The sequence below is a fragment of the Festucalex cinctus genome, chromosome 20 (genome assembly GCF_051991245.1).
Source record: "Festucalex cinctus isolate MCC-2025b chromosome 20, RoL_Fcin_1.0, whole genome shotgun sequence".
NCBI classification, from domain to species: Eukaryota; Metazoa; Chordata; class Actinopteri; order Syngnathiformes; family Syngnathidae; genus Festucalex; species Festucalex cinctus.
Window position 1 is genome coordinate 11485447 of NC_135430.1, and position 19526 is coordinate 11504972.

A 19526-nucleotide genomic window follows, 5' to 3' on the forward strand; every position below is an offset into this window, starting at 1 on the left:
CTATTCGCGGATTTCTTTTATTTGTAGTTTTGTTATATTTTGTGGGTGGGGAAACCCCGTTTTTCGTTTAAAAAGCATATTTGAGGTTCGTCTGGGAAAATAAAATGAATAAAAAAAAAAATGGTTACAATGCAAAACAATCCAAATCCAACTTAGTTGTTGACAAAAAGTTGGTTCTGATTGGAAAATTAAACCAATGGAAATGAAAACAAAAAAACAAGAACAAAAATTTTGGGGGAAACAGAAAAAACAAACACTAAAAGGACCAAAATAAAATTATTTAATGACAAAATGTTGCTCACACAGCTCTGGTTAACAGCCGAAACTATTGGAAACTGACACGAATGACAGGAAGCTAAAACCCTACAAAATAAAAGTCTCTTATGCACAATTTACATCAATATTGGCTCCACCTGAAAGTCAAACTCACGGGAATGGGAACAAAAAAGTGAAACAGTAAGTTGGAGCCTTACAAAATAAAACTAATATCCAAAATAAAGTCAACTTCTGGTTGAGAGATCAAACCAATATAAATAAGAACAAAACACAGGAAGTTGAAACCTGACAAAATAAAACCAATAATCGTGCTAAACCATCCAAATCACATTTGATGACAAAATGTAGAGATCAAACCAACAGAAATGGGGAAAAAACAGGAAGTTAGAACCGTTCAAAATAAAACAATTCAAATCACACATTTGTTCCCCAAAATTGGTAGACAAATTTTTCCGAAACACTTTTAGCCAATTTACCAACGTTAGGCATGCTAGCATATGACTCGCGCGGTGTAGCCGTGACGCCAATGTGAACGGCTCATTTAACAGCACTTAGCAGCTCCGAGGCGACGGAGACAAGCATGAGGCGGCGCACTTGCGGTGTGTTTACTGGCCATTAGACGTGCTTTATGTACACTACCTGTTAGGCCCCATTAAGCAAGGCCTCTCCTGGTTAGCCGATTAAGATGGAACTCAATTACCGACTTTTTGTATGTGTGTCAACTGTGAGCACTTTCACGCAGCGACGCTCCACACCATCTTACACGCAGACACGGTACCCGCTTCTGTTATAAATCAGCTAGCACAAAAATGGCAAATGACGAGTGGGTTTTGGCCTGTTTTGCTGCCACTTCTCCAGTCATTCCCTCCTGCTCATCCATGTGAAGCCTTTTGAGAGTCACTCAAACATTTGATAAAGAAAAAAACAAAACAAAAATAACGGGTTCAATTTTAGATATTTCTGTTGTTCAGCAGGGACAATAAAGCGCTCAGTATCTTAATGGGTCTCTCACATATGTAATAAACGAGCAAGTGACGCGACTGGAAGTCAATCAGCGGCGGTCTCGACGGCGTTTATATTTGAACATCCTTTCGAAGAGGAAGGAAACGGTTAAAAAGGAAGATATCGTCCAACGTGGATAATGCGAGTTATGAGGCGATGCCATGCTCATGGGCATTATGGGTAACACAGTGTGAAATAGTCACATTTATCAAACACTAAAGTGTAAACAAGTCAGAGGAGAGGCACTTTTAACCATCTGTCTGTCCTTTTTTGTGAAAAAAGACATCAAGCTCAACACAAAATGGTGGCTGGCATCAACGTCGTCGCTACAAAATGGCTCCATTGTTGTTGCGCATCAAAACAACTAGAAGCTTCTCATTTGAATGAGACAAAAATAATTGAGCACTGCAGAAAATGGATGCAAAATTTTTCATCTAGATGTACCTTATGATTGACTCGCACCAAGTCAGCCGTGATAGGCCGCGGCTTACTCTCATAAAGTCAAGGGCAATAGAAAGAAATTAAAGAGGCTACTTCGGCAGAAATATTTACAAAACGGATGGATTAAAAAACTTGGATCCATCAATTTGTTGACCCTGTCCTCGTCTTTGACGTCCTATCTTTTTCCGATGTCCGTCTGCCTTTCTCCGACACCCGTCCGTCTTTCTCCGACGCCCGCCTGTCCTTTTCTGGCGTCTGTCTGTCTTTTTTCGACGTCCGCCCATCCACCCTCTCATCCGTCTCGCTCTTACGTCCGCGACTCCTCTCGCGCTCTCCGTCCTGCCTCTCGGCGTCGCCTCTGTAGATGTTCCCGCGGTGACGCTTATAAGAGTGTCCGCCGTCCCGTCCGGCAGGGGGCGACCGGCTGCGGCTCCTCCAACCGGGTGACACCCACCTCGTAGCGTGCGACGAGTGACCCGCTTTGTCTTCGCCGGGACGCTGCTGCAGGCCCGTTGAGCGCAAGGTGTTGAGGAGGAAGCGCTTGTTGGTGCCCCGCAATGGACATTTCAACCTGATGAAAAATGAGCACAAGCAAGTTCAAAATGCAAGTTCGGAGATTTTCAGTTGCTTCAAAAATTTGGAAAAACAGTTGTAGGAAACTGAAATGCAATAACTGATATTTGGCTTCGTCCAAGGTCGATTGGTGCTACTGTTTTGGTTTCCAAAAGTTCAATTCCCTCTTTCCTGTCCACATTTGAACATGAGCGTGCTACGAAACACACGTGACGTCATCACTGGTGGACTCACCATCCCGCAGGGCCCATCGTTTCGGCTCTCAACCGAGCCCTGTCAGTCTCCCTCAGGAGTTCCTCCACAGCACGTCTGCAACACACGCAAATGAGTCAAATGAGAAGAAAATACTGGGGGATAAAAATGTGCACGGAAACCAAGCGCATGTTCCGAGCGTCAAGTGACCCATTAGTAAGCGGACAAGCAGCGTCCCGATTTAGTTAGCTTAGCGGCTAACAGCTAATTTTACGTTAGCATTAAAAAGCACAGTGTCTTCGTACGTACTTTTCCAATTCGCTCTCCTCTTCTGCCATAACTACGCGATCGATTGCAAGTTAGATGATATAGAATTCCGTAAATTGGCTATTTTATTTAAATAGCGAAGGGACCGCTTGTTTATCGCGCCGGGGTCCTAACTGTAAAGACCTGAAGGGGGCCGAGTTGATGCCTGATCGAAAACTCTATCCTATTTAAACGCATGTAGAACTGAAATGAACTTTAGTATAAATGTTAATATTCATTTTTACTATCCGTTTGCACAATATTCACATTTTGATAACTTGGAACAATTAAAAAAAAAGGCTTGCGCAAGAAAAAACATTCTCAGTAACGTGTTTTGACAAAAGTAAGGCTGTTTTCAAAAGTAGGAAGTAAAAAGCCTTGAAAATACTCAAGCAAAGAACACATGTATGAAAAATGTATCTCAAGGGAATTTATTTGCACTAATAAAGTAGGCCTATTTGGACTTTATTACTTCCCACACTACATTTGCAGTTACTTTACTCTATTTTTTTTCGCCCCAATTGTTTGGTCAACGTTATTCTGGTTATATTTTTTCCTCTTTTCATTATGACCCTCCACCAAAAAATATTTAGGAACACTGGGGTGTTTATACTACTTGGAGAATATTTTATGCAATTCTACTTTTCTTTTTCTTTTTTTCTCTCGTCCACGCAGGCATATATTTTTGAAGCCCCTCCCGATGTGGATGCGCGCGCCGCTGCTTCCAGATGATTGACAGCGGTGGGCGTTTTCGTGCGGGTTCGCAGGGACGCCGCCACTTTGCGGTGAGTGCGTGGATTTGTGGTGTGAGACGCGAACCATCGCCCCCCCAAACCACCACCTACCTCTTCTCCCCCCGCCCCCCTTATCCGGGCCGGGATGCAAGACGCGGAGGAGCATCCGGATTAGGTAATATGATATCACATTTGCATGCACGTCTACAATGTCATTGTGTGTGTTGGGTGCTGGGGGTGGGGGGGTCGGCTTTGCACTGATATTGAGTGCTTGTTGATGCTGTCAGACAGATGCTCACGCTCCCATCATGACACTGCAGTGTGGGCGCCAGCCTGCAGGATGGAGGACAATGAAAAAATCAGTTAAATTTTTTTTTAAATCAAGTGGTTTTATAGGCCAGTTCTTGTAAAGTAGACAACAGCCTCTCTGGATCAAAAACTGGACCACAAAGAGGGCTTATGTTAAAAAAAAGAAAGAAAAAAAAAAAAGCTGACAGAGAGCAAAATATCTTTATGGATTGTGCCGAGATTGGTTTAGACAGGTGAAGGGCCAACAGTTAGTTATTGACATAGGAAGGTGGTGACATCGCCAATTGTGGAATTAAACAAGAGATTTTAAAACGGATGGTAAGGGACTCTTGCACGCTGGTGTCTACAAGTGTGATGCGGTGATGTCACAGCTTTGTTTTAAAACGGAAACAGAGGGAGCCTTGTGTGCTCATGCTTAATTCATGTCCAGCTGCGGGGATGGAGACAAGCAGCCAGTCACATCCAAGGAGAGGAGGGAGAAAGAGCGCGAGCTTCCTTTAAAGGGGAGGGAAAAAAAAAAAAGGCTGGAATAATTCACAGCCGGACCCTGGACGGCGGAGACAGGTTGTCACGGGGACCGTAACCAAGGAGACGGGACAAAAAGAGGGGGGGGGGGGGCATGGAGGGAGGGCTCATCATGTCATGCTTCTTCGGCATCCTGTGAATGTCAAGCGCCGTGGAGGAGAGGAGGATAGGCGGCCTGGTACCCATCCTGGTCGCCATGGCGATAAAACGGGATAGAGAGAGGCAGGTGTGAGTGGAGGTACGCCCTCTGCCGGAACCGAATGGGGATCGGCTTGTAGAACCTGGCTCTGGAACATTCTATGGAAGAAGCGTTGAGAAATCTTTGGACCCGTTTGTTATTTTTGGCTTCTATCGCCAACAGTTTTTTTTTCTCCCTCTCCTCCGCTTACGTTTCTCCTAAAGTGCTCTGTGTTGTTGACAACATGCGCCACATAAGTGTATGAAGTGCTGCATCCATGAGTGAAAATAATCATCTTGCGCCATGCCACGCGCATTCCGCGCAAAATCCAGCTCGCTGTTAGACAAACTTATTGGTGAGATCAAGCTGCTGGGGTCATATAGGTTATGCTCCACCCCCAGTCGCCATGGTAACAAAAGCCTGACTCATCATTGGCCGAGTACTATAGTATACAGAATGCAATGAAGGCTGGCTCGCTTGAGAACATTCAAGTGGCTTATTTCAGCAAGACAGCAAATGGGGTGTAACATTTTGATCCTTGGGGTATTTTTGATGAATGCAGGTACACCTCGGAACTGTTTTTGGAGGGGTGGGTGGGTAGTCTCGCTTAATGAATTCTTGCTATTTTTGGCTCCTATCACCAAGATTTCCACCCCATTAATCTCTTTCATGCCTCCTGGTCCCCCCTTCTCTTCTTCTTTTATATGCCCCCCCCTCTAAAAAACACACAATTTTTTTTCCTTTTTATGGCTCTCCCATTTCCAGAAGTTTGTGTTTTTTAAAATGGCACAAGACAATTCACCCTGGCCCCAATCCTCTCGGAACTAGCAAAACTGTCCGTTTTTTTTTTTCCTACCTTCTAAGTCCTGAAGAGCTCAATTAATAAAAAAAAAAAAAAAAAATAAAAAAAAAAATAAAGGGTTGTCATCTGCAAAGGTTGAAAAAAGTAACCAGTCTATTTTGGTGGCTATATAAGACAGACAAGTATACCCTACATGGAGATCTGATTCTGTACCATATAGATGTCTCAGCTCGCCGCAGATAAAGAATATATGACTGAGTATCTAGTTTCTGCACTATTAGTGTTCAAATATTAGTTGCTTAAAGGGTTTTGTATACGTTTCCCATTTCAGTGAAACCTTGGAGTTTGAATGTCTAGGAACCCGTACAAATTTGACTTCAACCAAAAACAAATCAGAGTTTAAAAAAAAAAAAAAAGTGACTTCATTCTCGGAGTTCGAACACCCAATCAAAACAAGCAATGCGGATGCTGAATGCTTATGTCGCAGTAGTGAAGACGAAGCTCTGCTCATTTCCAGTCAGAGCGTAAACACTCGCGGAGGTGCTCCGAACCGTCGCAAGTACATTTTGATTTTTCACACGACAATTGTCTTCGCCATGTGCCCATGTGGTGAAACTACCAAACGGTCATTGAAAATGAATTGGATCCAATGGAATCGGCTCTAAAAGAAACGTTTCAACCACTGGAAAGTTGCTGTTTTTTATTTAACATGCATAGAGTGTGGTTTACTGACATCGGGGAAGTTGACTTGCAAAATTTAAAGTCTACATTACGCAAAGATTGTCGCTACTCTAATCTCCGCCATTCAAATTGATAGGGTAGCTGGTAGCCTCGTTTTTTCCCTCGCGCATGCGCAAACTTAATGCGCACTTCGCTTATTGTAAATACCAGCACGAGGACCCCGCTAGCTGTTCAACAACGTGCCTGACGTTAACGCACGCAAGGACTTCTTAGTAGTCTAACAATATGCCCCATTGCCCAATGTAAAATACACAAACACAGCACTGAACTTTTTGTATTGCCAATCTCCCCACAATATTGTGATAATTATCGTACCAAGATGTTTGGATATCATTACATCCCTATAAAATGCTGTCCAGGTTTGCACTTCTTTTTTTCCCCCAATATATATATAAATAGAAATTAAAATAGAAATTTTCAGTTTTTGGAGCTTGAGAATGGATTAATTGCATTTACATTATTTCCTATTGGGAAAAAAATGTTTCAGAAGTTGAAATGTTCAAGCTCCGAGGTACCACTGTATATGTTAGCATTAGCATGAAGCTCACGCACTAAGTATGTAGTGGTCACTCATCTCAGGACACCACTGTATAGTCAATTGGAAAAAAAATTAATAAATCTTGAGTCGTTATAGATGTGTTTTGGAGGGTAAAAAGTAAAAATTTGATAGAAAAATAAACTCAATGTACAGCTACCTGAAAAACCCACTTGTAAAATCTCCTTTGTTTTGTTTTTTTAGCCTCTTAAAAGCACGCTTTCCCCTTTCTATTGCTCTCCAGTTCCCCTCCGCCTCAATCCTGGATAATTCCCTCCCGGTAGAATTGGAAGATTGCAGTGGGGCGAGAGCAAAAAAATAAAAATAAAAAAAATAAATAAATAAAAGAGATTATACTGTCAGATTAGAGGACAGGAGCAGCGATACATAATCTCAGTGCCACACACACACAGACACGCGGGGGCTTTTGTAGCGTGCAACACACTGGGCTCACGTGCGCAAAAGTATTTGCCACATGAATAAATGCCCGGCAACATAATCAGACACTTGTTGTCCCCCCCCACAAACAGCTGTCTCACCCTGTGACCCCCGCAGGGTTGTGATGCGCCATCATCCGCCGGGGGGCGTCCGTCCTCGCCGCAGCCCGTTGGTGCCGTGACGCTTATATGGGCTAGGAGCTGGCCGTCGCCCCCGACGCCGGCGGGATGGGCAGCCCGGGATGCGAGGTGGCTCCGGCCGAGCCGGCCCCGGAGGCCCCGTGCGCCGAGTGCGGCCAGGTGCACCGCAGCCGGGAGAACCACCTGTACAACTACCGTCTGGAGGTGGACGACGACCTGGTGTGCCACATCTGCCTGCAGCCGCTGGTGCAGCCGCTGGACACGCCGTGCGGCCACACCTTCTGCGCCCGCTGCCTGCGCAGCTTCCTGCAGGAGCGCGACTTCTGCCCGCTGGACCGCGCGCGGCTGCAGCTGCCGGCGTGCCGCCGCTCCAGCATCCTGGTGCACAAGCTGCTGGACAAGCTGTCCGTCACGTGCCCGCTCACGCCGCTCTGCGCGCTCAGCATGCCCAGGTGTGACCTGGAGGCGCACCTGAAACACAGGTGAGCAGGAAGAATGGTTTTGTTTATTTGCGTGCCAATGGAAGAAAAAAGGATGCCAGGGATGGCAAGGACAAAAACAGTGTGATGTGTTAAAATTAATGCTGTCAAGCGATTACATTCTTTTAACTCATTCAATCCCCAAAAACCATGTAAAAACGTTTAACACTTTGTCCTTCCTTCCCAAAAACGTGTTTGCATGTTTTTTTTTTTTTTTGTTTTTTTTTTAAATGCAAGTGCATATAGAAGGCTTTGATGTAGCTTCTGACATGAAGAGGTGGCTTAAGCAATGGTAGTTATTGTGGCCAGCAGATGGCAGCAGAGTATAAGAGATCAGCAAGGCCCATGTTGCAGCAAGCTCTTTGTCAGTGTTTTTACCAGGAATGTGAATACGGACGACACTTGTCAAAATCCAACAGTGCTTCAGTAAAAACAGCTGGGAGTGAAAAGTAATTAATTGCGCAATTTTCCATAATCACATTTTGATACTTTTTTCTACAAACCTTGCAACATTTATTTACGTGAGTAAGATCTTTACACTTCGAAAACGAAAAATTATATTAATTTTCAGAGCAGGGGTGTCAAAATTAGTGTGTTAATTTAAAGGTCCTTCACTTTTTTTTTCTTTTAAAAGCGCGATTAATGACTTTCCTTGGAAAGCCAGTACTGGGGGAATTCCAGTCACAACGAAGCAGACATGTCCACGTCAAAATTTAGCAGCAATAAATGTAATCATAAAGCATATATTTGTGGAGACTGTGGTCAAGTTGTATTTTACAAATTTAAAAATGTGCATAATTTTGCAAGTTACTTCATGTTAAAGGTTAGAGAGCTCTTAACATGAAAATGCAATTATGCCATCTAGTGGCAGAAAAATGACCTCAACACAAATCAATAACCCACTTTTTTTTTTTACAATACATTTGTTAATTTTATAATTATGAAATCACTGTATCAATCATTTAAAGATGGCTTATCTCTATTAGTTTAACATTGTTTCCCAGCCTTATGTTAACAAGAGTATGAAAACTTACACAAAAAATTGTACATTTAGAACAGATAAATTTTGCGTTTAATCACGAGTTATCTGTTGAAGTGATTAATTACGATTAACATCTTTTTTTTCGCCCGACACCCCTACTTCAGAGGTAACGCTTTAATTTTGAGAGCCAAAGAACTTAAAATAACTAAAAAGTGAAATATAAAAAAATATTTTCTGGGAAATAAAAAGCCTAAAAAATTATTTTGCTTTACTTTTTTGTGATGCCATCACAAAGTAAAAGTATGAAGACAACCATAGGAGAGGAAGTGGCATGAACTAAAAATAGGTAGGAATGGGGTCTGTCTGCCAACAATTGGAAGTTAGACCAAAAATTTCTGGGAAAAATAGGCCTCCAAAATGATTTTTCTTTGGCTTTTTTCTCCTGAGCACAAAAACAAAAGTGGTATCACAACATTTAGGCAGGAAGGGGACTGGCTGCCCACAATTTGGAGTTCAACAACGACAAATAAATCTGGAAAATTGGCCTCCATAGGGCTTTTTCTTTGGCTTGTTTGTGATACAAGCACAAAAACTGGTCTGGCCAACTTCAGTAGGGAGCTCAAACAACATTTTCTGGAGAAAAAGAGCTCAAACGTGCAAGTTAGAAGTCCACCAGGTACGTATGATACAACAACGAAAACCGTTGCCACCTGTTTGAGGCTACACCGTTACACTACTTTGGCCCCGATGCAAGTGGACCATAACATAAGTCAAGCCAAGTGTATTCAAGACCTCAATCACAAAAGAATACACAAATCCACAGTTGAGAATCAATGATGACCCCTGGTCTCCATCACTCATTATAGGGAAAACAAACAGTTTTCAATCATCACCACAAGTAGCAGAAGATGGGGGGGAAAGGTTAGAGGAGAAGTGGCAGTAAAACAGGCCAAAATCCAGATGTCAGTGGGTGAGATAGGGCAAGCGTGGTTTAACTAAAACAAGTGTAACAGACTATGTATAACAAGTGAGGCTTCAATCAGGTGCTTGATGTTGTTCTTCTCGCCAACCACTTTCATGCTCGCCACCCGTACACATTCTTTGGCTTGTAGCCCATCTGGACCAGGTGCTGTGTATCCTTGAGAGAGTGGAAGGTTGGGGTGGGGGGGATTACTGGGCTGTTAGGTCATGTGACGAGGGATTAATGGCTCCCAAGTCATCCAGTCATGGGTTGGGCCAGCCAGAAGCTCCTCAGCCTTCTCACTTTTCTTCTGGCAAGCATGCTGAGCAACTTCAACACCAGAGATCTTTTCAATCACTTCTTCTGCGAGACGGCCAAGGGCAACCCCGGCTTGTGGTGAGTCGATGGCAAACGGAAATCTCGATTGTCAGACAATTGGCAAAGTTTCTGTCGGGCAACATTTGGACTTGTGGGGCATGTTTTGGCCTCAAAAGTCATGTGACAGAAAAGTAAAGTAGTTTACTCAGCATTAGGGCCTGACCGTTGTACCGTCACAAGAAAACCGAAGTTTCCGACGCTGTAAAAGTACCCTGAATGCACCATTTTGCTTGTGTCGCATTAGCAATCGGCAAGTGTGTTTCTGTTGTCCTGAACTGTCCTTTAAACCGTTTAATGGCACCTCAGTTGGAATTATTCGTCAAACTAAACACGACATAAGAACGACATCCACTGTATATTTAAATGCTTTATCTTTAAAACATCGCTAGCCTCGCGCTAATGCTAAAGTGAATGGAGGATCCCATTCAAATGCTAAAGGGAAGTTAGCGTCGACTCAGTTCGAGTTTTTCCTTCAAATAACGAATATTTATACACAAATGCTGTGGAAACTATGTCAAGGAACAAATTTGTCACAGTCTGTGAAAAACTAGTTATTTTAATGTAATTTAATTGCATTATATAATTTTTAATAGTGTTCCTTCGTTTATCGCAGGCTCATCTTTCGCAGACTCACTGTTTTGCCGATTTTTTTACAGTGTTTTTTTTTTTTTTGTTTTTTACGTTGCTTTTGGTTTGTTTATTTATTTAGTCTTTGTGCGGCCATACCTCTCGAACCATTCGTCTCGACGAGACCTTTCCAATGGTGTGTGTCCCGTTGCTCCACGTCATTGCATTCCGGAGATAGAAAATATATACTGTGCTCTACAACAAGGCAATTAAAAAAATAAATAAAATACTTTTAATGGGGAAAAAAGATTGTAAGTGGAAAAAAAAAAGTGAAAAAAGCATTCAGAATAAACTAAAAATCATACCAAAATGAAAAAACAAATGAGAAAAAAAATGTATTCTGTGCTGTATACTGTAATAAGTAAAAAAAAAAAAAAAAAAAAAAACGAATGAAAAAGGCATTTAAAATAAAGTAAAAGTCATCCCAAAACAAAAAAAACTAACAAAAAAAATATAATTAATGGGAATAAAAAAAATAATAAAATAAAATAACGCGGATTTCCATTATGGCGGGTAGTTTTTGGAACGGAACACCCGCGATAAATGAGGGAACACGAGAACACTTTTTTTGTTTCTGAAAAGTGGCTTCCTGATTTCCCCCCCCCCAAGCATCCATGTGTGTTTTGACGCTTCGCTCATTGGCAGCTTAGCCGCTTGTCGTCCCCCTCAGCGAGCATCTTAAGGGGATTTCCATTAGCCGGCTCACGCTAACAAGCAGTTAAAAGCTTTCTGACTCTGCTCTTTTTTTTTTTTTTTTTAGGCCAACATCTCACATTTGGCATTTGCTTCACTTCACTTCTCTCTTGGCAAGTCCTTCCGACAAAACCAAAAACCATCTTAGTTTATTTTGTTGGAAGAATCAGTCCCTAACCCAGAAAGATCAATGGAGGGATTAGTGTAACATTCTTTTAAATAAAGATCAGACCTCTGACGGCACGTGGGGTTTTCCCGCCCTTCCCTTTAGCGACTTACAGTTCCAAGATAGCAACAGGAGTCAAATGTCGCCGTTTTGTAAGCAGACAACTCGGGATGAGGTGATTAAAAGGGGAACGTGACAAACAAGCAAATACTCGCGTAAAATCCACTTCAAAAGTCCATTTTCCAACATTACCTGGCGCCAGGTGCCCAGGGACGCGATGTCAGCAGACCAGCGTGGACGGCCCGCACAAGGAGAGCGGCGACGAGCGAGCATCGGTGAAAAGTCCTCCGCGATCCCCCCGCTCGCCGCAGACCGACCTGGGTGACGCCGCCCCCTCGCCGCCGCTCGGCAGCGACGACAACCCGCCGATGAGGACCAACGAGGCGGGCCTGGACAACCCCGCCTTCGAGGAGAGCACTGAGGAAGACAGTGAGTTAGTACAAAAAAAATGGAAATAAAAGCAGCATCAGTTGGTCTTGATTTGTGTATGTGGCCCTTCCAGGTGTTGTGGGGATGGAGTGCATCATCCCCAGGGTGAAGCGACCTCTCAGTAACCCTTGCATCCACCTCCTCCGCTCAGTCAGCTCCACGTCCTCCGGCTGGGACTGCCCCGAGTCGCCACCTCTATCCGCAGAAGAAGGTACAAAGTCGCTTCAATTCAATTAGTGATCACTATTAGAATCGATTATTCTGATTCACTATAATTTTGCATTGAAGTGCATTACAAAAGCATTTTTTCCCCCCTGATCACTGTTTATTAACCAGTGTTTGGTGTTTATTATTTTGTACTTAATACGGTGATTTAAAAAAAAAAAAAAAAAAAAAAAAAAGTGGGTTGATGGACTGTTTTCGGTTCGGTTATTGTTTTCATAAGTAACAGATGTTTGCAAATGTCTTATTTTAATTAAACATAGAAGATAATCGGTCTTCTTTCTACAAAAATACAGACTACAGAAATTAATCAGTGAACAATTACTGTTGATATGCTGAAATCAGAGCATTTGGGCAATTTTAAATTAAAAAATGGCTCCAAACAATTACTCGATTATGTAAATAGTAGGTCTGGATTTAAAAAAAATAAAACACGAATAAAAATAAAAAAATAAAAAAAAAAATTAAAAAAAGATATTTAGTTTTTCCCATAAATTCATAAAGAATAGAATTTAAGAGGACAATTTTTATTTTTTTGTATCTTGCCGTTTTCTTGAAATGTATTTACTATTTACATGAATTTAAGAATATTTTCTGACTTACTGCACTTTAAGACAATTCAGAATCTTTTTAATTTACATTTGCAATTACTGAATTTGAATCTTCCATCATGTCCTTGATATTTAAGAAGAATGTATGTTCCATAATTAATCAATATCGGACCGAAGTGCAATGAATCGCCTTGAATCGGGCAAAATCTAAATCGAATTGAGTAAATTTTGAATCGATACCTAACCCTAGAAAATAATTGTCGATTACCGGTAATCAATTAATTTTGACATTTCAATTCAAGTTCAGCTGTTCTAGTAGGCTTTCCCTGATTTGTAATCCCGACAGGCTGCGTCAAATTGCCGTCGCTTCCCGAAGGCGAGATCACGTCGGTGGAGGTGCACCGGGCGAACCCGTACGTGGAGCTGGGCATCAGCATCGTGGGCGGGAACGAGACGCCGCTCATCAACATCGTGATCCAGGAAGTGTACCGCGACGGCGTGATCGCCCGGGACGGGAGGCTGCTGGCGGGGGACCAAATACTCCAGGTGAGATTTAATTCATTTGTTTCCCCCACCTCCCCCATTTAAATTTGTTATCTAATTGACCTTAAATGAACCCGACTGCTGAAAAGGTGAACAACGTGGACATCAGCAACGTGCCACACAGTTTCGCCCGCTCCACGCTGGCGCGGCCGTGCACCACCCTGCAACTGACAGTACTCCGGGAGCGGCGCTGCGCGTCGCGGGCGCCGCCCTCCGCCGCCGCCCCACCCGTCCCCAAAGCCCCCTGCTCCACCCCCGAGGGCAACCCCCCCAGCCCCGTGTCGCTGAGGATCACCTTGCACAAGCGCGACTCGGCCGAGCAGCTGGGCATCAAGCTGGTGCGGCGGACCGACGAGTCCGGCGTCTTCGTGCTGGACCTGTTGGACGGCGGGCTGGCAGCCAAAGATGGCCGCCTGCGGGGCAACGACCGCGTTTTGGCCGTCAACGAGCAGGACCTGCGCCACGGGACCCCGGAGCAGGCTGCGCAGATCATACAGGTGTGGGGGGGGGGGAATTCTGAATGAATTTAAAAAAATAAAATAAAATAAAAAAAATCAACAAAATGTTATCAAATGTGATTATTAAGGGTGTCAAAATTAGTGCATTAATTTTTGAGTTAAAGTTCCTTTAACAATACTACTTTTAATTTAACCAACCCTAAGAATGATTTGTTTTGTGTGCCACTGCAGAAGGATGCCAGTAATAATTAAATCACGCAATTTTCCGTTATTAACCAATTATCGCATTTTTCTACTTCTGCTTTTTTTCTTTTTTTTTTTTTTTACAAACCTTGCAACAGATATTTACATGATTAAATTTATTACGCTTTTAAAAATTAATTCAATTAATCATCAGAGTAGGGGCGTCAAAATTTGTCTGTTAATTTGGAATTTATTTAAAGTTACTTTAACACCACTATTATTTTTTTTATTTTTATTTATTTATTTTTTATTTTTTTTAACGCCCGATTAATAACCGCCCCTTACTTTGAAAGCCTATACTGGCGGAATTCCGCGTCAAAATTTATCAGTACTAAAATGAATAATAGTGCATATATTTGTGGAGACTGGGGTCAAGTTGTTTTTTTTTTTTTTAATCTAATTTTAAAAATGTGCACAATTTCACAAGTTACTTCATGTTAAAGATTAGATGGCTCTTAACTCTTTGACCGCCAAAAACATTTAACAATTAGTAAAATCACGATGTATGCCACCCTAAACCTTAAATGATGTCAACTATGTTTTTTGTTTTTATCAATGGGCAGTTCACCATCTAAGTGCAGCGCACGCTGCCTGGTCAATGAGTTGTGGAATCAAAAACACTATATATGGCCAGCAGATGGCAACATTGTATCTCTTTAAATGTGCTCAATGTGTATGAAATTACAATGAAACATGACGAAATCTCATGAAATAGAACGTTTTCAAAGATTTTTTTTTATAACGTGTGGCAGCAAAAGAGTTAATAACTTAATATAAAAAGAAAAATGCACTGAGCTGTCACCAAGGTCTTACAAATGCAATTATGCTATCTGGTGACATCAACACAAATTAAAATTAAAAAGATGTATTGCAAAAAGTGTGATATTAACTAACTCAGTTCTATAAATTATGAAATGACTGTATGAATGACGACAAGATGCAGCCATATTTCTATTAGTTCAACATTTTTTTCACTTCATAGAAAAGTGTGAAATTTAAAAAAAAAAAAATTATATTATATTCAGCGCTGTCAACCATTTTTATTTTTTTTTTTTAAGTTATGCGATTAATTCCAATGAACAATTGTAATCGCCCCTAGAAAGTTATTACAATTTCAAAAGATAATCTGTTAACTTGACAGGCTAGCGGCGAGCGCGTGCACCTGCTCATCGGCCGACCCAGCAAACCGACTCCGCCGCCTCCGCCGAAATCCAGCTCCACCAGAGATCTCTACTGCCTTGATCACTTCCTGCCTAACCACAGCACCAGCCCCAGCCCGCTGCCCTTGCACCTCTCCCGCACCAGCACGCACCGGGTAAATGCACACGACCACATTTTTTCCCTCTCCTCATCTCTCAATTTTTTCAAGCGGTCAGTAACTGTAAAAATATGTCTGACGGCGTTTCCAGGACCTTTCCCAGTGTGTCACTTGCAAGGAGAAACACATCACTGTGAAGAAGGAGCCCCACGAGTCTCTGGGCATGACGGTGGCGGGTGGGCGGGGCAGCAAGAGCGGCGAGCTCCCCATCTTCGTCACCAGCGTCCAACCGCACGGATGCCTGTCGAGGGACGGGCGGATCAAACGAGGTGAGCGCGCCTCCGATCGAAACGCTAAAAAGTGTCCAGCGCTCAATTTGGTTATAGTAGGGGTGTTAGGCGATTAACATTTTGAAGTGTAATCATCAGATTTTGTCAGGTTTCATTGTAATTTCATACACCGGCAGACCATTGAAAAGAGAATGCTGCCATCTGCTGGCCATAGCTAGTGAGTGTTTTTGATTCCACAACCCATTGACCAGGCAGCGGTGCACTCAAGACATGGCACTGCAACATTCATTAAAAAAATAAATAAAAAAATAAAATAGAACATAAAAGTGGGGTGAAAATGTTGAATGGTAAAATAGAAATATGGCTGCATCTTCGATACAGTAATTTCATAAAATTGAGTTAAAATTAAAAAGATGTACTGTAAAAAATGAGTGATATTGATTTGTGTTGCTGTCATTTTTCTGCCACTAGATGGCATAATTGCACTTGTAAGACGGGGACAGTTCAGTGCATTTATCTTTTCATATTAATTTTTAACATGAATAACTTGTGAAATTCTGTACATTTTTAAATTGTGAAATACAACTTGACTGCAGTCTCCACAAATATGTTCATTATTATTAATTTTATTACTGTTAAATTTTGACGTGGACATCAGTCATTAATCAATCATGCGTTTAAATAAAAAAAAAAAAAAAATGCACTAATTTGGACATCACAAGTTTATAGTAAACAAATCTCAATTTATCCAAACTAACAAATTGGTTATATCGCAATATAAAATTGATAATCACGCCCAAAGATGTACACTAAAATTAAACCAAGAATTGTTGCTTTCTATAGGTGTAAAATGTATGATTCTATTCAGCAAAAATGAGGTTACACTTGAAATACTTCCTGTTTTCAATAAAATTTCCAGTTAGTGTGCTGCCATCTGGAACAGATTAACGCCATTTCCAATTCATTTCAATGGGGAATAGTGATTTGATATCGGAACAAATTAAACTCCCACGTCAAGCTATCATTTCTCCCCAACTTTTTTTTTTTTTTGAGAGCACCATATGAACTCCCCGCCTTCCTCCTCAGGGGACGTCCTCCTGAGCATCAACGGGCAGGACCTGACGTACCTGAGCCACGGCGAGGCGGTGGGCACCCTGAAGGCCAGTGCCGCCTCGGCGTCGGTGCAGCTGCGCGTGCTGGAGGTGAGCATGGTGGAGGAGCGCCAGCGCGACCAGCTGCTGCATCATGCCCACGACAGCGACTTCGACGCCAACTGGTCGCCCTCCTGGGTCATGTGGCTGGGGCTCCCCAGGTGACTTGATCACACCAAACATTGACGGAAAAGGAAGAGATTAGTCATGATTGGTGCCACGGAATTTGGGGAAAGTGTTTCACTGTGTACAATGCCTATTTATAAGCAACTTTTTTTTTTTTTTAATAGATCAAAGGGTACTAGGGGGTCCATTTTTGTTAGGTACAACATTTTGTGATGTATAGGGATAGACCAATTATCGGCACTGATATTCAGCATTCTGACAAATATTGCTATCGGCCATTTTGAAGTATCATATGGCCGACAATAGAACCATTTAAAAAAAATAATAAAAATAAAAAAAATTACTAACCCTAAAAGTTGCTCAATAAACATAAATATGAGCTGGAGTTTGTATTTTTTTCAAAATTTTGATGCTAATATTTGCCCTTTTTAGTGAAAATGAATATTGGCATCCCCGCCCAAAAAATAAAAAATAAACAAAACAAAAACATATCGGTCTCTCTCTAATGTTGTACCCTATAGAGTGCACAATTGAACCCTTAGCCATATAAAAGGTATTATTTATGGTAGGGCTGTGCAATTATTACGCGCCACAATTACAAAATCAGCATAATAATAATTAAAAAAAATAAAAAATAAAAAATACTAATTTTTTTGTTGTTTAAATTTATACATTTGTACCTTTTTTTAATTTTACAATAACTAATTTAATAAATTTTGTTTCATCCAAAAGGAACTTGCATAATTATTAGGGATGTAACAATAATGGCAATATCGTGTTAGTAAAACTGCCATAATATCGTCGTCGTCATGTTCACGATAATTAAAAGCTACACATCTGTTTATATATATAAAAAAAAAAAAAAAAAAAAAAATCAGGTTCATTTCCAGTTGTGCAGTTCTGGCACCACCTTGTGGCTAGTTTTTTTAGTGCAGTTTAATTTTCATTAGGGATGTTTTGGCCTTTCTATGTTTAAAAATCACCAATTTGAGTGGATTGTAATATGCTTGTGAAGCGAGTCAATATTTGGAGGAACTCTATGTGTGCTTGTAAGTAAGGGAACGAACAAAACAAACTCAACGGTTCATGTCAACAAAACACCGTTTCTGACAACCGAGGTTGTTAACGTGCCCCAAATGACTTATTTTCTTGCTCATTTTGCTGTGCAAGTTACCTGCACAGCAGCCACGAGATCGTCCTGCGGAGGAGCCACCCCGGCAGCTGGGGCTTCAGCATCGTGGGGGGCTACGAGGAGACCCACGGCAACCAGGCCTTCTTCATCAAGACCATCGTCCTCGGCACGCCCGCCTACTACGATGGCCGCCTCAAGTGAGTTGGAGTAAAAAATTTTATGCGTTAAAATAATCAATTTTATGTGTTATTTTTATTTATTCTATTAAAAGGGATACTTAACTCATTCAGCCATTTCCAGCAGTAAAAAAAAATAAATCCTATTTTGTCGAGAATTAATTTGATAACCATTATTTTTCATGTACAATTAATATCTTTCAAAAATGTTCCCACTTGCTGTCGACTGAAGATGACATCACCTGTGCTGAGGAAGTAGGTAACGAGTCGACCAATCATGTTTCAGTTTGCTGACCAAACCCAGAAAACAGGTGAGCCATGATTGGTCGTTACCTACTTTCCCAGCACTGGTGACGTCACCTTAAGTCGACAGCAAGTGGAAAAATGTGTTTTTAAAAAAGGCATTAATTAGGGCTACACCAATTATCAGCCAGGCTGATTATCGGTGCCAATATTTAGCATTTTGACTGATATCGGTATCGGCTGGTAAGGGATCCATTTAAAACTGTGTTGACCTCTATTTTAGATTTTCAGTTAACTTTATACAAGATGCTACGGACCCTAGGAACCATCTGAATCTTGTTTTTTGTTTAAAAGTAAAACAAAGATACATGAAAGTTTAGCATTTCTGTTGAGAAATTTCGGGGAAAAAAAATACTGGAGAAAGCTGTTTACTTTAAGTTTAAGACACTTATGATCGAGAGCTCCCTTAAGTTGTTAGAATTTGAAACATGATTGTTTATTTAAAAAAAAAAAAAAAAAAATTTAAAAAAAATCCACATTTTCCAAATCTGAAAAGTTAATATGCTTTAACACATTGAGTTAAGAGTTGTATTTTTTATTTTTTTTTATTTTTTATTTTTTAACGCCAATATTTTTCCCCATTTACTGAATATTGGCTATCAATCTCCACAAATAATCGGTATATCTCTAGTATTAGTTGTACATGAAAAATGACGTTACCAAATGAATTCTGAACAAAATGTTTCACTGCTGAAAATGACTCATATCCCTTTAAAATTAGTGATTGATAAATAGAATACATCTCATGAAAATACACAGTGAAACTTTAACCTCACCCTACATGATGTAATCTTTACCCTCAGGTGTGGCGACATGATCGTGGCGGTCAACGGCCTGTCCACAGCGGGAATGAGCCACTCGGCACTGGTCCCCATGCTGAAGGAGCAGCGCAGCCGGGTGGCGCTGACCGTTGTCTCCTGGCCCGGCAGCCTGGTATAGCCCGGGCGGGCCCAGGTTTGCAGAACGAACTGCTACATGCTTGCTGTAACATTGCGCCACCGGGGGATTATAATCCAGGACCAAAAAGCGAGATGATCGTGCCATTGCCACTTGACAAAGACTGCACTCCCAACATGCTGCTGTGCTCATGTCATCTTCACTCTAAC

General features: G+C 41.6%; 2 protein-coding genes across 3 annotated transcripts; one reads left to right on the top strand and one right to left on the bottom strand.

Annotated features, from left to right (window-relative positions):
• Positions 1 to 263: 263 nt before the first annotated feature.
• LOC144009408 (uncharacterized) lies at positions 264 to 3600 on the bottom strand. Its single transcript, XM_077509135.1, has 3 exons — positions 2794 to 3600; positions 2527 to 2601; positions 264 to 2290 (listed from the first exon to the last, which is right to left on the bottom strand). Exons 1-3 carry the CDS (start codon positions 2820 to 2822, stop codon positions 1861 to 1863), a joined length of 534 nt encoding a protein of 177 aa, XP_077365261.1. The 5' UTR covers positions 2823 to 3600; the 3' UTR covers positions 264 to 1860.
• On the top strand, positions 3283 to 19503 carry lnx2a (ligand of numb-protein X 2a). 2 transcript variants are annotated; one of them, XM_077509132.1, is made up of 11 exons: positions 3283 to 3699; positions 7170 to 7674; positions 11741 to 11967; positions 12041 to 12178; positions 13087 to 13286; positions 13373 to 13780; positions 15126 to 15299; positions 15394 to 15571; positions 16619 to 16844; positions 17980 to 18138; positions 19224 to 19503. In XM_077509132.1, the coding sequence occupies exons 2-11, from the start codon at positions 7280 to 7282 to the stop codon at positions 19357 to 19359; spliced, it is 2241 nt and encodes a 746-aa protein (XP_077365258.1). In that variant the 5' UTR covers positions 3283 to 3699; positions 7170 to 7279; the 3' UTR covers positions 19360 to 19503. The 2 variants fall into 2 exon arrangements, with proteins under 2 accessions (XP_077365258.1, XP_077365259.1); XM_077509133.1 differs by lacking the exons at positions 3283 to 3699; positions 7170 to 7674 and adding an exon at positions 7704 to 10010.
• Positions 19504 to 19526: the final 23 nt, after the last annotated feature.

Excerpts from the sequence above, each read along its gene's own strand:
- LOC144009408 (XM_077509135.1), bottom strand. The coding sequence starts at position 2,822 with ATGGCAGAAGAGGAGAGCGAATTGGAAAA. Across the intron at positions 2,602-2,793 it reads GAGGAGAGCGAATTGGAAAA|ACGTGCTGTGGAGGAACTCC; the intron begins GTACGTACGAAG and ends CGTGTGTTGCAG. Across the intron at positions 2,291-2,526 it reads ACGATGGGCCCTGCGGGATG|GTTGAAATGTCCATTGCGGG; the intron begins GTGAGTCCACCA and ends ATTTTTCATCAG.
- lnx2a (XM_077509132.1), top strand. The coding sequence starts at position 7,280 with ATGGGCAGCCCGGGATGCGAGGTGGCTCCGGCCGAGCCGGCCCCGGAG. Across the intron at positions 7,675-11,740 it reads GAGGCGCACCTGAAACACAG|GTGCCCAGGGACGCGATGTC; the intron begins GTGAGCAGGAAG and ends ACCTGGCGCCAG. Across the intron at positions 12,179-13,086 it reads ACCTCTATCCGCAGAAGAAG|GCTGCGTCAAATTGCCGTCG; the intron begins GTACAAAGTCGC and ends TAATCCCGACAG.